This window comes from Typopeltis vanoorti, chromosome 2 (genome assembly GCF_054136105.1).
Source record: "Typopeltis vanoorti isolate ZY-2024b chromosome 2, IOZ_Tvanoo_1.0, whole genome shotgun sequence".
NCBI lineage: Eukaryota > Metazoa > Arthropoda > Arachnida > Uropygi > Thelyphonidae > Typopeltis > Typopeltis vanoorti.
Genome location: NC_143550.1, coordinates 40,143,280 through 40,160,641, shown reverse-complemented (window position 1 = coordinate 40,160,641; position 17,362 = coordinate 40,143,280). Strand labels below are relative to the sequence as shown.

Here is a 17,362-nt window from a genome sequence, read left to right as displayed (position 1 = left end):
AACAACAGTTATTATAGATCGGGTGATCGGCTAGCTTAGGGATGAAGCTGTCGGTATTACTCACGAGCTCTTCAACTCTTGCAATGAGAAATTGTTAAGTAACTGAGTTTTGTAAAGACCCTAACAAAGAAAATATTTTTTTTGGTGAAAGGACACACATTATTTTTCACGTGTATTTTGAATCCAACGTTAAGCGATATGACAAAAAGAGTGAGATATAGTCAACCTCCATGTACTTTGAGAATATTTTGATCAAAAAGATTTGAACGTTTCGATACTTGTATTAAAATATAAAAGAATATTTTAAACCTAGATAAACAATCTGGTTATGTATTTTCTTATTTACACCAACCTCTTCTTGCTCCCCCTAATAAACACAAATTTTGGTATAAACCAGGTAATAAATCTATCTTATATGTTTTAAAAAAACCATTGATTTTTTTTTATTTCCAGATGAACATTGAGTTCAGTGAATTAGCAAGTTAACTGTTATGCAAAAAATACATGTTGAACAATCAGTAAATTATATAAACACTATTTAGACATACTTTTTTTTTTTGTAAATGGGTATTGCAATTACCGAATTTTTTCAAATTCATATTCTTAAAATTACTGAAACGGAATTTAAGAATATGACATTTTATAATATATATTCTTGAAAAAAAAATCAAAAAATCTTCTAACATAGACAAATAAGTTAAATACTTCAAAGTTATTCATCAATACCAGAACAATAAGCAAAACATTTATTTCACATTTTTGCCACCAGGGGTCACCAATAAATTACCAGTATTTATTGAAATAACGACTTTTATTGTTCACAAACAAAGGTACGACACGTATGAATTTTGGCCTTTTTTTTTTTTTTTTCACTTTAAACTGGGGTCCATTCACTCTCGTTTTTTCGGTACCGTTTTTCGTCCGTTTCCACGGAATTCGCTATTCGAGAGCGACGGACGCTCGTGGCACAGGTGCTGAATTCGTACGAGTCCGAGAACTGCCTTCTCGTCTGCGAGCGCGTGGAACGTCCGCAAGTTATGACGTTCACCACGTCTTCTGAACACGACTGCAACATCATCCGTCTAAAGTTGGACGACATGAAGCCGTACACAAACGGATTGAGGGCAGAATGGATGAAGGAGAGTAAGTAGAACGAAATACGTGCTGTGTACGCTGAATAGGTGAAGTTGTGCAGACCGTGCTTGATAGCAACGTTCATTATAAGACGAGGTCCCCAGCAGACCAAAAATAACATGATGACCAGAATCAGCATTTTTATGACCTGTATCAAAATACAGAAAAAATAAAATATAAAAAATAAAATAAATAAATAAATAATAATAATAAATATACGAATATCAGCAAATTATAATTTTTTAATATACAAATATCAACAATACGGGAAAAAAAAAAAATATATATATATATATGTATATACAAATATCAACAAATTATAAAATTATGATTTTTTTTTTTTTTTTTTTTTTTTTTTTGGGAAGATGGACTGAGTCCTTGACTCTTCATCCCTTCATCTGACTGGAGAAAATCTGTGTGGATGGGGTGTTATTGAGCTAAAAGCTCTAGTCATGACTGGGCACCGGCAATAGCCGAGCCTCAGTTAATACTTCATTGGCTACAGCATTGCCATCCGTTACCCTAGAAAACACCTGCTGCAATAAAATGATGTCCTAAAAAGGACTGGCTAGATGGGCGAAGCAAGAATGCTTTTCATATTTCCCGTTATCTGTAGAGGACAATGTAAGGATAGGGTATTATTGAGCTATATAAAGCTCTGATCATGAAGCTCTGATGATGGCAGGAGGGTAACAGCAATAGCCGAGCCTCAATTAGAACTTCATTGACTACAGCATTGCCATCCATTACCCATTACCATCCATTATCTATTTAAATTTTTAATTTTTTAAAAGATTTTATATGGTAAAAATATATGCAAACATACTTTACTGCAATTACTTTTGAGTAGTTCACTGACTGATCGTTCGCTAAACAATTCTCTTCAGCAGATATGGTTTGCTTGTTGAAATATTCTTAGCATAAGAATATTTTAGAAGAAAGTTTTCTCAGACATTTTTAGCCTTCGAACTTAATAAACTAAATTATTTTCTTATAAAATAATAAAAATATTATAACAAAACTGATTTATTTCAAATTAAACCAACTGACCAATAATAAATAACATTTATTATTGGTCATTTGGTTTAAAATATGTACGCAATTTTAACAAAACATATTTACAGAAAATATCTCCATATGCCATCCCACAGTTAAATATGATTAAGTCCAGAGTTAGCTGTACGCTGACCAGACAAAAGTCCACTAAATTCCAGATATGACCAGTTCAGATGAAAACACTAATTGATAGGAGCTGATGCTCTTGAGAAAGATGGATACTCCAGGTCACATTCAGACAGCAAAAAAATCTGTTTGGAAATGTGATAGATATCAACAGTCTTTGTGTTTCTGCTGCCCGAGTTATGTCACCAATTTTCACAGAAGAGCTACAAGCCCATGTCCTTGATGAACTTTATTTGTAAACAAAGGCTTGTGGTCTTTGTTTTATTGTTAACAATGGCTGGGTATACAGAACAGAGATTTCACAGTGATGAAGTTGTATCCTATTGGGTAACGACTCACATTGCACACTCGTCCAGTCTGATGGACGTGTATCAACATGCCTGGAGAATTTTCCACCTAATGACATTCACAAAATAATCCTACAATTTGAATCCATATCTGCAGCATGTTATAGAAGGTACAATTAGGCAACACTATCGGCAAGATTTTTTTTCTAAGTTGGTACATCAGTCATAAGCATCCATGTGAAACTGTAAGTCATTCTATCGAGTAGTTTTTTTTTTATACAGCTGTCTGAAACAAAAGTGTTGTCTGCATTCCTTGAAATGAATACAATCGTGTATCGTGAGTTATAAAATTCTTTGTAAAAGAAGGTTTAACGTCAAAAGAAATTCAGAGGTGATACTAAAGTTGAAGTAATCAGAAATCATATTTTCATATAGGAGTAGCCAAAAGGTATTAAAATTATTATTAAATTGAATATAGGATTAAATTAAGTATATGATATCTTCGTATCTTTAAATTAAACTAAATTCAATGAAAAAGCTTCCAAAAACTCTTTCTAAACCAGAGTATTTTAAAAATAAATTCCGATACCTTTTAGATATTCGTATATACAAATATGACTTCTGCATTACTTCAACTTCCAGGATAACAGAAGAAGAAGTGATGAATCAATCGACCGTGAGATGCGGTGATTGATTCATTCAATCCAATACCCTTGGAGGGAAATGGATGGCAATGCTGTAGCTAATGAAGGTCTAACTGAGACTCGACTATTGCTGTTACCCTCCTGCCATGATTAGAGATTTAATGGCTCAATAACACCTTATCCCTACAGTGTCCTCTACAGATAACGGGGAAGATGAAAAAAGCATTCTTGCTTCGCCCCTTTAAGCCAGTCCTTATAAGGACTTCCTTAAGGAAGCCATTTGAGTCTCCGGGAAAAGTGTTCTCCAGCACAGCCCGGTGAGGGGCTTTGTCGGTCAATGCTTTTCTTCGGAATTTGAGCGGTTCTGCTCGGTGGTGGTAGGTGGAAGGCCATCACTGAGTGGAGCCACCGCTGAGATGGATGTCTTTCGCCCACGAATGAGTGGTCTAGGGATCGTCCGAATTTTTAGAGACGGCTTTACCTTTACATATAGCAATGCTGTAGCCAATGAAGTTCTAACTAAGGCCATTGCTGTTACCCTCCTGCCATGATCAGAGCTTTAATAGCTCAATAACACATTGTTCCTACACTGTTCCCTACAGATAACGGGGAATATGAAAAGCATTCTTGCTTCGCCCCCTTTAAACCAGCCCTTTTAAGGATTATATATAGTATCACTCTGGGTTGTCTCCGACTGATGAATTTCAGTTCATAAAGTACTGCACACGGATGCTTATGACAAACGTACCAACTTAGAGGGAAAAATATTGCCGATAGTGTTGCCCTCTATGGCCGAAGCCGAGAACTTTTCAGACCACCCTCGTATTACAGATACGTGAGTGGTTTGAAAAGTTCTCGCCCTCGACAATAAATAGCAACACTATCGGGAAGATTTTTTTCCAAGTTAGTATATCTGTCATACGCATCCATGTGAAATTGTAAGTCATTCTATCAAGTAGTTTTTTTATGCAGCTGTGGGAAGCCAAAGTGTTGTCTGCATGCCTTGAAATGGATAAAATTGAGTATCGTGCGGTTATAAAATTCTTTGTAAAAGAAATTCATTCAAAGTTCATAAACCTTTATGGGCATTCTCCTCCGTTTGCGACAATTAAGAAATGGGCTGCCGAGTTTAAACGTGGCCGTACAAGCCTTGAAGATGATCCATGTGAAGGACGTCCAAAAAGTGTAACAACACCAGAAATCATTGATCAAGTGCACGATATGGTATTGTATGACCAGCGAGTCAAAGTGCGTGAAATTGCTGAAACTATAGGCATTTCAAAAGAACGTGTAGGATATATTTTGCACTAAGAATTGCAAATGAAAAAGCTTTGCGCAAGATGGGTGCCGCGCTTGCTCACAGCAGATCAAAAACGCACTCGCATGAAAATCTCTGAACAATACTTGGAGTGTTTTAACAAGAATAAAACTGATTTTGTACGTCGATTTATTACTATGGATGAGACTTCGATTCACCATTACACACCCGAATCCAAACAACAGTCAAAACAGTGGACAGAAACCGACTGTTCAACGCCAAAGAAGAAAAAGTCGGTTCCATCAGCAGGAAAGGTCATGGCATTGGTGGTTTGGGATGCTAAAGACATTTTGCTTATTAATTTTCTTGAAAAGGGTAAAACAATAACCGGGGAATATTATTTCGATCTTTTAACCAGACTAGACGAAATATTCGTGAGAAAAGACCCAAAGGTTTGCAGAAGAAAAAAACCATCTTTCATCAGGACAATATACCTGCCTACAAAAGTGTTTTGGCAATGCGAAAATTGAGGGATCTGCACTATGAATTGTTGAATATCCACTCTATTCCCCAGATTTGGCTCCCTCTAACTTCTGTTTTTTCTCAAAACTAAAACTCTTCCTCGCTGGTGAGCGTTTTTCTTCGAATCAAGAGGTGATTGCAGCTGTAAAGGGGTATGTTGCAGATCTTACTGAGAGCCACTACAAGGACGGGATAATGGCGCTGGAGCAAATAAATGTAATAGTCTTAAGGGAGATTATGGCGGGAAAAAATTTGAAATTATAAATTCATTTTTTCATTGTTAGGCCAATAACTTTAGACAACTCTCCTACTATATGATTTGTGATAGGTTAGTGGACGTGTTGATATTTCACGTGATGAGAGAGGCAATCACTCGATTATAGAAAGTCCTTAATTTTTGAGTCAACTTTCAGATGTAGTTTCATACTTGTCCTGTGCCTGGATTGTTGTATGGAAATGCGGCTAAAGCAACAAAGGCTATGACACAGTGTATTATGTCTGTTAATGTGTGTTCTTTGGCTGGTTGCTTGTTTTGCAGGATCGAAAACCGAGATACCGATAACCGGTTGTCTAGTAGATAAAATCGTCATTCCTTATAAAACGTGCTCCTATGAACAGATTAAAGTAATACTGAATAATCAAGTATCCCTTTGAGTCTTTTCAACTGAAGGTGGGTTATCAAGTGCCGAAATACACAGTGGTTATAATACACTGACTTCACAGCCTCAGTTGCGCTGGCTGTAATTCCAAACGAACCAACTAAACTTATGCCTTTTATAGTACAATCAAGTTACATAAAGTAATTTATTTACAATATTCTATGATACTGCTATTCATGCAGTGCAGGAAATATTTTTCAGATCCGTACTTTTCATTCTAAAAGCTATTATAAACTAACAACATTTTTATAACCACTTTATTTGTATATAACGATATAAAGCATAACAAGTGAAGATTGTGAAAGAAAAACAAATATTTTTTATTTGGTTCCAGTTTCGAAATACAGCAATGAGTTCTGTTCTTCTGTATCTGGAGCTAGATATGAGAATGATATAAGGCAGTTACCCCTATGCTTCTAAGTATTCTTGTCTGTAAATTGCGCGTGTTCTACTGGCCGATTTGTCTGTTTTGTGGAATGAAAGACCGAGTTTCCGGGTGAAAAAACCCTCTACCTCAGTATGTGACCTGCTAACTCACCTTTAGTCGAAAGAGACCAGATAAAGGTTCCTCACATCACTGACGGGAATCGAACCCAGGTCTTTCCGATCAAAGGTCTTCTTGTTTATAACATCACGGTTGACTAAAATACTTTTATATGTTTAAAACAATACTTTGCTTTACGGGTCTTTCAACAATTTTTTGATGCAAATTGCTTGCTCACGTGCCAATGCAAATCCCAACTCTTTCCGTGTTTTTATTTTATCTTTTTTTTTTTTTTAATTCCAATTTTATAAATAGATGTAAGTAGATACAATTTTCAACATATGCGTTAATCTTTGTATTAACGTATATAATAAAAAGACGTGACTAAAAAATCGAATGAAAAAAATACAAATGCTTCATCCATACCTGTTTTCGTGCTTGTTGCACTTCCAAACATTGACGATGAATACTACAAATACGTTTCGGTGTAGTTCTTTGCTGACGATTTGTAGCGAAGCGTATAATATCTGGTTGCCGACAGCAAGGTGTATCCAGTGTTTCACTAAAAAAAAATTGAAATATCGCTGTTAACATATCTATTTACTTTCAATACCCAATACATCATTTTAAACATTCACAACACATAGAATGAAATAGGATAATCTATTTTTTATTTTTATCTTTTCATTATTATTTGATTCTTCTAATAAAAATAGTAGCAATATTAATTAAATATTATATTTTAATATTAGCAATAACTATCTCTTATATTTACCTTAAATTGCATAAATATATAACTACAGTAATTAAATTTTATAATAAGATTCAATAAAGATTTTGAAAAGTGCGTTGCAAACGTCATTATGTAGTTCATTTTGATGATTATTGGACTATGCATGCAAATCCTTACAACTAAAAAAACTAATTTAATAGATATCCTAGTAAAATTATTTTCAAGGTTTTTCTCTTCATAAAGAACTGGATCGAACTGTTAAAAATAAATGATTTTAGACACACCGAAAACCACAAGGGAAAAGTATTGTACAACGAAAAGTAGCAATTAAGAAGAGGCAAAGACTGCAAAGGTTTTCCGTTATAGGAAGAAGTGCACATCGATTTATGGACTTGCTGTCACACTTCGTTTGTTTTTGGAAGGTGCGCCGTTCCCAGCACGCTGAAAAGTCTCTCGTAGTGCTTGCATTCCGTGGCAATCGCTCAATGCCAATCTTATTGTAACAAGAAAAAGTGTCTACCACAACTACTATGTTGACTCCTTTTATAAGTGTGAAATATGAGGTACAAAGATGTATATGGCAGCTTTCTTTCTTCTCCATATCAACCGAGGGCATCACATTATTACACTCAGCAGGACCATCCATAATTCAACAATATTTTTCTGCCATGATTGAATTAATTCTATCCTAATTCCTAGGCTGCTAAATGTATTAAAAGATATTTCATACGAAACAAAATATCGTTCTATTCAATGATATTATTACATTATTGAGAGGAGATTTGGATGATGGATATATCGCTTTAATGAACTCATGATGGTATCGGAAAATCAGATAACAAATAATTGTTAAAACAAAAGCGTTGTTGAGTTAATGAGTAGCAGCTTTATATGGTCAATAAATACATCGAGAAGCTGTTTTATTATTATTATTATTATTATTATTATTATTATTATTATTTATTACCGAGAGTTAAAAGCTGAGAGGAGATCATAAACGTAATACTTAGTGGTATTTCAAAGTGGCTGTGTGGCTTCTCTGTATGCCTAATGCGCGTTGTGCTATACAAAATATGAGCACATTTATGGATTAGCTGAATTATGAGAGAAGGCACTAAAGGCTAAAGCATCTGTCAGATGAAATCCCTCAATTAATGGTCAACACATATACATACAGATGCTTTTATGTCGGCCATATTCGCTACAACAAGAGAAGGAAAGTTTTGCTTTCGCAAAAGCGATAATCTTCATCCTCTTATTGTAGAGATGGACAAGAGAAGGTCCTCATCGTGATAGAGTCCATTTAAGTAAGAACAATGACAAATAAGCGGATTGTTTTAAGTATGAACTGTTGTATTCGTTGTATTAACTCTACCCCCCCCTCTCTCTCTCTCTCTCTCTCTAAGATAAATTAATCTCACTTTATGAATGATATGATAAATGATACGACTAGCCAAGGTATAATTGATAAAGCCCTTCATTGTTGATGTGACTACTTTTCAGTGGTCATAACGGCAATAATACTACTGACAAGTGATTTTAAATCGGTACCATATCAATAGTGATAAGAAGACTATGCTTGCAAATCCTTACAGCGAAAAAAAAAACTAATTTAATATGATGAGTATGATGCGTATATTCAGCAGTGACAATGAAGATTGTTATATCACGTGACCGAGAATAATCTTGTTCAGTTATCTGAAAAAAATAATATTGTTTCAATATCTTTTGCTGGAGAGCGGCATCAAGGCAGTTTTCACTCTTCCTGATACTCCAATCTTCCACTCTCATCACTGATATATGCCTTGATACGAGAGCAGCAAAATTTATACACACCGGAATACCTCCAGTGAACTCGTAAAGGTCTTACAGTTTCTGAACTGGTTAATAAGGGAACTTTGACGTATAATGTTTTTCGTCGTAAACACTTGACTTTAAAATGAAGATACTTAAGCATAGATGTTTGGGTTTTTATTAAAAATAATAATTTATTTGATTTTACATGCTAAAAAAACTAATAATGCAAAGAGATAAATTCATCTTTTGTACGCAAATAATTTTTAAGAACAGATATGTCGCTAACGATTTCTTCTTTTCAAACATTAACTGCATTTAAAATATAGGGTTTGATTTACAGTTGAGTGTTCTTTGATAGTTGACAAAAGTAGGTAATTAGGGATGGTTGATTAATAATGAGAACAGGTAGTTTAATTATTCATTAGTTCATTGAACACCAGTTATTTGTACTTTGAGAGTTAATAATGTTAACAGTGATTAGAATAGAGGGGCTCAAATAATGTGAGATTATTCATTAAATATTTTATGTAAATTATAAAGCAGACGACTTTTCTCTGGATTTAAACCAGCAACTTCGAAACGCAAAAAATATTATCACTTATGACATGAGAGCCACGAACTAAGGCACTCATTCTGCGATTTGAGTTCGCTCTTTCTTCGTTACAATTGTGAATTATTTCTATTGATCACTTAATTGTGATGCCTTGTTTTCCCATTAAAGTGCTTTTGTACTTTGAGTTAATTACTTATTCGAATCCAGTGAAATATAAGTAACTTAATAAATGACATAAGTTACATTGTTCGGTGAGTATGATGCGTCTACCGTTAAAAGTGCGTAATGAGTAATTAGAATAGACGTTTTTTTAAGAAGGAAAATTAAAGTTGCTAAGGAGCTTCTCCTGATGATATACAGTGATTCTTCCACTTTTCTTGCCATTTTTGTAAGCTTATTTGGAAATGGCCTGAATCCATTGTGTGATGAATTCATTATTACCCCAACGTGTTGAATTCGTTTTGGAAAGAATTGAAAATAAGTAAGATATTGAATAAATTCTGTCTGTATATCTGAAAGTGTTGATTCGATTTAGTTCGACTACTTCAATTAGGTCTATGAAGCCGATATATTGTCTGTGTCTCATAATCATAATTGCGTCTTTTCCCACCGATTTTTCTGTTAGATGGATTAAAAAAAAAGCAAATTTCAGAAGGACAATCTTTCAACTTCCGACGGAGACCTGTAACTCACTTTCACTTGATGAAAATCCTTAAAGTCTCCGCGTCCTAGACGAAATTCGAACAACCCAGGAATTCAAACATATTCCTGTGGACACTTCCAATCATTTGAATAGAAATGTTTGTTCACAGGTGACTTCTTTTTTTGATCGTCGACAGACCCTCAGCATTTAGCTACATCGAACGTGACTACACTTTTGACTTGGAAAAGCCAATAAAGGGTTTCAGGTCTACTTCTTATTTGTTCACACGAATCAAATTCTAACGTCTCCAAGTTTTCTGACATAGCTTTTATTCTTTTGAAGCAGAACTTACGATGTTGACACAGTTATTTTTCAACACTCCATTTCATAATTCGATGGAAGGATAATGCGTTTGCACTTCAAATCAGCTCATTCAAGACGGAATCTGGCTACTTCTTTATTTTCCGGTAGGGGGCGTCAGAGAATGTGTCCGAATATCCGACATTGTTGTCATTTCGGTATCACTAATCATTTAACTAGAGAAAAAAAATCTGTCTGTGGAACCAGGGATTACCAAATGGCAGACAACAATATGATGTTTGGGAAGTCCCTATTTCGTGACGAAAACGATTGCTAACCAACCCATTGCTATAACCCCATAGGATATAATGCGAAATCCTCGACCGAAATCTAATTTAATATCATTCTAATTACACCTTTAAATCAGCTTTAAATGAAACAATTGATTGAAACCACTTACCTGTAAGGCCTGGTCATTGCTGCTATGGTTTTGGTACTACTCCATAATTCTCTGATAACCCAGAAGTAACAAACAGACATGAGAACAGCAGGGAGTGCGAACATCGCAACTAATTGATAAATGGCTACAGAGAAGGCCAAATTATCGTTAGAATCCCAACAGTAATATGCCGTAATGCTGGTGAAATTGTTGTAATACGTTATTGGATACACCCTCTGAAAGAAGAAGATTAAAATATAATATTCATGTCGATTTTAATTACATAACAGACACTAATAGATAAAAATATTTCATAGGAAAGTAAAGTTCGAACTTACATGTTATTTACACTTTACTTCGTACAGTAACTAAAGCAAACAGTACAACAAACGGAGCTTTGTGATATGATATTGGGGGAAAAAATAGTTCAGGGATTTAACAGTCAATAGTTGTTGAATAAGAGTCTTGGGAAGGTTTTGTCTCTAATTTGATCACTTCAGACATATTGATGGTAGATTCACTCCACAAGAATTAAGAAGTATTTAAAATTGTATTTAGTATTAAATACTGATTAAGGATTAAGGATTAAACACTACTTAAGGAGGATTTAGGATGAAATACTACTTAAGGATTAAATCCTTCAGGTTAAGGATTAAATACTACTAAATGCTACTTAAGGATTAACGATTAAATGCTACTTAAAGATTAAGGATTAAATACTATTTAAGGATTAAGGATTTGGGATTAAATACTACTAAATACTGAGCCTCCGTAGCTCAGTCAGTATAGACGAAACCTTTGACTAGAAAGGGCTTCGATTCCCGTCAGTGACGTGAGGAACTTTTATCTGGTCTCTTTCGACTAAAGGTGACTTAGTCGGTCTCATACGGAGGTGGAGGGTTTTCTCCTGGTAACTTGGGTTTTTCATCCCTCGAAACAGGCAAACCGGTCACGTGAACACACACACGGTTGTAGTCATAATTACTTGCGGCAAAGAAGGCAACGGGATACCACCTTGCCTTGTAATGATCTCCCAAGTATAATGGCGTATCACTATCTCCCACCAGCCACAAGGCTGAAGAGAAATGTGGAATACTACTAAATACTACTTAAGGATTATTTAGAGATTAAATATTAAGGATTGAGAAGTATTTGGGATTAGATATCATTAAAAATTAAGGCGTATTTAAGATTACTTACATGTAATAAAAATTAAGGAGTATACAGGATTCATATTTTTCCTTATGGTTATCTGGTAGAAGTACTGCATTTGTTTGAAACAAATTCTCGTAACATGTTTTGATGCAGCTAATTTACAGGTATGATATTTAAATAAAAACATTTATCAACGATGAAGAAAAATAGGTGAACCAAGAGCCTTTGATGACACTTGCAGACTGGTGTCGGGGTTTTGTAAAGCTATTGTCTTTGTTCTCCTCCTACATTGAATTTTCCTTCCGATTGTTTCCAGGTAGCTCATTGTTGACACTACTGATTACCTCTTTTCATCCGATATCAAGAGGCAGCAGCTTCAGACAGCTGATAAGGTAATCTTAGAACAAAATTCTTTTCTGAACGTGTCTCCACTTTTAGAAAAATTGAAGGAAGAAAATTGTGTATCTTCTGTATCCTATAGAAGATCGGCAAGTTAACGTGCCGATGCAAAGTTTGAGAGAATTTTTTATACTATGGTGTGAAGGTCACCCGACTATATTTATTCCTGGGATAGCCACGATGAAGAAACCAAAAATTGAACTGCGGAAATAACGTTCTGCGTAATATGAATATTACATATCTTTGCAAAGAAATTTTTCTTTGCGGTGTGACTTACTTATAAGTGCCTACGCATATTATTACATACCATCATGAAAGTTTCCGATAAACTGATAAAACTTTAAGAAGTTATTACTCTTTTAACATTTCTTTGTGTTATATAAAATAAAATCGCATTTTCGCTGGCCTTTTCCTTTTTAAATAGATAAAAGATGAATATGGTGATTATAGAGTTCTGGTGCAATTTTGCAAGTACACCTGTTAGAAATATCTATAAATGGCATATAAAATCTTAATGATCAGTTTGTTGCAGTACTGTAAGGCATTAATTTTTAACCTTCAGCACAATCACTATCTTTTGCGATGCATTGTGCAAACCTATTTGCTAATTCGTTGAACTCTTCTGCAGTTGCTGATCAATTATTTCAAAGGTTGCTTCTGTGATCCTGATCCCAGCTCTAGTGTGCACGCCTGAAAAGACGTCATTCAATATTCAGAAACTTTCACACAACCTAAATACAGTGTTAGGGTGCGCCATCTTGCCAAATGAAGGTGCTATCTTAAAGATTTAACCGTCGAAGTTCAGGATTGAGGACATTCTGAAAACTTAAAAGGTAATATTCACCATTGACCGTTGCTTCTACAAAAAAAAAAAAAAAAAAAAAAAAAGCAGGAACTAATAATGCATGATCTCCTCATGTTATGAAGGCATGTCTTTCATGATGCCACACTTCTTGAGGTTTCTCCTTTTTTTTTTTTTTTCTCAGATGAGGCAAATACAAATATGGCAGTTGACTTTATCGGTTCAAGGATCCTAAAATAATTTCATTACGTAGGCTTCAGTGATAAGAGGACAAACTAAGATAATCCACATACTTTTTTATTCATGAGCGTTCAAAGCGTTAGCTGAAATCTAAAAACTCCCTCAACACTGCAACAAGGATTAAAAAAAAAATCCATTTTAACCGAGATTGATTATTAATTGCTTAAAACTGATAATAAAGAAAACGTGAAACATAATTATTAAAACTAATAATTATAGTTACAGAAATCAAGTGGATATTAAATCCAGCATTATTTCAAAGCCGAATGCAGAAAACTAGAAGGACGCTTGGGCTAGCGATCATGTCTCCAATAAGGTCCGCGCTAGGGCAACTCGTAAATGCCGGCGAGTGTATTCCCGTAAGCTCTCTGGTCAATTTTCATACGAAACTTTCATAGTTTCTGCATTCGGCTTTGAAATAATGCTGGATTTAATACTCACTTGATTTATATGATTTTGCATCGCCGAAATGAAGCCTTTTGGCTCTTTATTTTAGTAAATAACTATTAATTATAGTTTATATATTATTAATTAGTACATTAATAATAATTAAAGCTTAATTATTGAAATATTATATGCATTCGCTTTTAGGACGGATTTTAATATTTGTAATCCAAGTAAACATTAAAAAATACAGTAAAAATTTTTATGCCTGCTACAAAACATTATTTCCAAGGTCGCTTGGTTGACATTTTTTAAACTCCAACAAAGCGAAACCAAATATACAACTTTCTGTGTGAGGTGCTGTTGCTTGTTTATCCTTTCTGAGTGTGCGTGCGTGCGTGCGTGTGTGTGTGTTTGTGCTACTACAGAAAACATGATCGATGGCTACGGAAGTGACTATTAAATGCACTTACCTTGGTGACTAGGACGGGAGCAGCTAGAAGTAATGCTAACAGCCAAACTGCTACCAGCCCTCTTCGGCATGTGCTTATTGTACAGAACCTTCTGGCCATGATGGGAAAGGCAATCACCAGGAACCTGAAGACATGAGATACAAAGTCCATTAAGATTTTTTTCTCCTTATTTCTTAGTCAATGCAGATTTTCCCCTTTGATGTGTGTGTGTGTGTGTGTGTGTGTGTGTGTGTGTGTGTGTGTGTGTGTGTGTGTGTGTGTGTGTGTGTGTGTGTGTGTGTGTGTGTGTGTGTGTGTGGCTAATGATGGCTGAAGCCTCTTGAATAGTACAGCAATCCCTCGATTAATGCGTTCTTTAAAACAGGAGCATTAATAGAAAATGCACTAATCGAATATAATAATCTATGGGAAAAAGTATAATTCGTTCCACGCTTTGTAGAGCTTCGCTTGGCTTGCTAAAGAGGAGAGAGAAATGAAGGACGTACGAATTGGTTGCCAACACGCGAAATCACGTGCTGCTTTATAGTTAAAATTTCCCAACTGTTATACAAGCAAAATAGTTCCCACTTTAAAAACTACAATCATCATAAAAGAGAAGTTAATTTTCCGACGTGTAATAATAAACAACTCATCCCAGAAGACAGATTGATTACCCTGTTATCGGAATGGATTCTCCTTTTTGTGACAATTCGTACGTCTGCTATAGTACGCCCACGACATAAATTCTGGCGGTAAAAATTTGGAAAATTGTACAAGTGTACATGGAAGTAGTGTAGTATGCCATTAAAAATAACTTTGTAAAATGTTTTAAATCGGTAACTGAATTATTTCATTCTGGTGAGTGATTTTTTAAAATAGTTAGCCATAAAAATGTATAAATAGAAAATTTTTAAATGTGTAACATTTATTTTTAAGGTGTATATAGGCGCACTAATAGAATTTGGGTATCGAAAAAAAAAGGACATACTAATCGGGGGCGCATTAATCGAGGGATTACTGTAATACTTTTAGTAAGTTACCATCTGTATTTCATTAGTGGCATTATCACATCCTATTCGATATTGGAAAAAAAAAGTTTTCTTTCAAAAATTCCTCGTTTAAAACAACACCATTTAGCACAGCGTTTCCCAAACTGTGGGCAGCGATCCCCTTGGGGGCCTAGGTTTTGTTGAGGGGGGGGGGGGACTGTGAAATAATGAAAACAAATTGAAAATGTTTTAAGACTAAGTCGATTTTTTTATCTTAAAAGAAACGTATTTAATTTTTATTATTTCTTTTTTTTTGTTACTTTTTATATATTAATGGGGGGGGGGGGAAATCACACACTGGTTCACAAATTTTGCTTCCTGCGTATTTCGGCGCTTAATAAATATTAGTAAATATATGCTTATTCAAATAAGTTTCATTTCAAAGCAGAAATCTAAGAATTGCAGTTTCAAATATTTCACCTGATATTGGTGTAGCAGTACTGAAACACATCCATCACATTATATTGTTATTAAACTTCTTTTATGTTTTTAATTCTTTCTTTCTTTATTACTAATCGTTTTACGTTTCATGTGCTTCTACTGCAAATGTACAATAACAATATATCTGTCTATCTATCTATATAAAAATATGAGATAATGTGTCATGTGAAATGTGTATGTAAGATGCTAAAAATGTAATATTTGCATTTGATTTTTGCAATATTCGCTATGTATGTTTTGTATTGAATATAAATACAATAAATATTATAATAATATATCTCTATATTACGATTTTTTTTTGAAGGGGCCGTTAAATATTTTAATTTTTCCAAAGGGGGCCCTGACATCCAGAAGTTTGGGAAGCACTGATCTAGCAAATGCAAGTTTATTCTCTGATCTTATTCTAAGATATAACATTTTGCAAAAATTCCATTAGATTTTAATAATAAAATACTGTAAGATTATTAAATGATCATGATTCATATGAAAGTAAATACTGTAATAAAATTCCGTAAGAATTTTATAGTGACACGCAATAAGAATACCAAATGGTCATGATTGATAAAATTAATAAATGTTAATAAACGAATGGTGTTTAAATTAAATGTTTAATTATTTAGAAATACAAATATATCTATATTCCATTCCAAAAATTTCATTTATTTAAATAATGTTTAGACTTTCAAATATATTATATAATAAATATTATCCAAATGTACATTATAATGTGAAAATCTTTTCGAAAATATGTAATTCACATTTTTAACAGATTTGTATATAATTCTTTGCTAATTTTGAAATTATCGCAGAAGACAAAACAAGCTAATAAGCATTAGTTGGCGTTATTCAGGCGTAATGTAAACATATTTCGCCATAATATTTTCATAAGAAATTCTGAAATTCCTTAATTGCAATTATTGTGTATAATGGACAGACGAACATTATCGTAACATAATATACTGACTAGAATATTTAAAATTTAAGTTGTGTTAAATAAACTTAAAATGCTACGTATGCTTCACATCCGAAAGACAATTGTTTATTTATCATTCTTAATATCCTGAGATAGAAGAGAAAAATTAATGAAAAATTCAACTGTAATATCGCTATTTGCGATATTACAGTTGAATTTGTTTGTTTGCAACTATCTATTAATTTTAATGATCTTCTAGAATTAAAACGCAACAAACTTTCCGAAATACCGACATTAACTTATTAAATTTCAGATTTCTTGAAACACATAGAACTTTAAAGGAACTATCATTACAAGGCGTTTTTAATTTCGCAAGTTAGAAAAGAAAATTAATATCAAAACAAGAAGAAAAGGAGAAAGAGTCTTAATATAAAAGATTTCAGTGTAATTATGTCATTTTTTCTGAGTTTGTGAATATAAAAATATGATAAAAAAGTAAGTAGGTTACGTCATTTGTTTTAGCAATGCTTGCTTTCTGATGTGCTTTTTATTCGGTCATTAAAAAAAAAAAAAAAAAAAACTACTCAAAGTTTAATATATACTCGTATATATTATTTCAGTTTAATTAGATGCGTAGCACTTCTAACATCGACTTGTATTATTGCATATATTATTTGAAGAGCTTTACTCGGAACGTCCTTCCTGTTATTAACTTGAGCCATTTTTTGTAGTCTCAGTGAATTACTCTGTCACTTCTACGAAGATGTCATGATTCCAAATGCGGCATTAAGAATTAAAAAAAAAAAAATGCTTTTAGGTTTACAAGAGCTGTATCGATGTCCTTGATTTTTATTCTAACCCAAACTCGAATTATTTCTAAATAGCTACCAAG

At 33.8% G+C, this 17,362-nt stretch overlaps 1 protein-coding gene across 1 annotated transcript in view; it reads right to left on the bottom strand.

Moving 5' to 3' along the window:
- Positions 1-874: 874 nt before the first annotated feature.
- Positions 875-17,362, bottom strand: part of LOC150108941 (allatostatin-A receptor-like) — a 246,917-nt gene continuing 230,429 nt past the window's right edge. The window contains exons 3-6 of the mRNA XM_090401334.1: positions 14,089-14,212; positions 10,657-10,871; positions 6,597-6,732; positions 875-1,282 (exon numbers count right to left, since the gene is read on the bottom strand). Of these exons, the coding sequence (XP_090257460.1) occupies positions 875-1,282; positions 6,597-6,732; positions 10,657-10,871; positions 14,089-14,212 (883 nt within the window). The remainder of the gene's footprint in view (positions 1,283-6,596; positions 6,733-10,656; positions 10,872-14,088; positions 14,213-17,362) is intronic.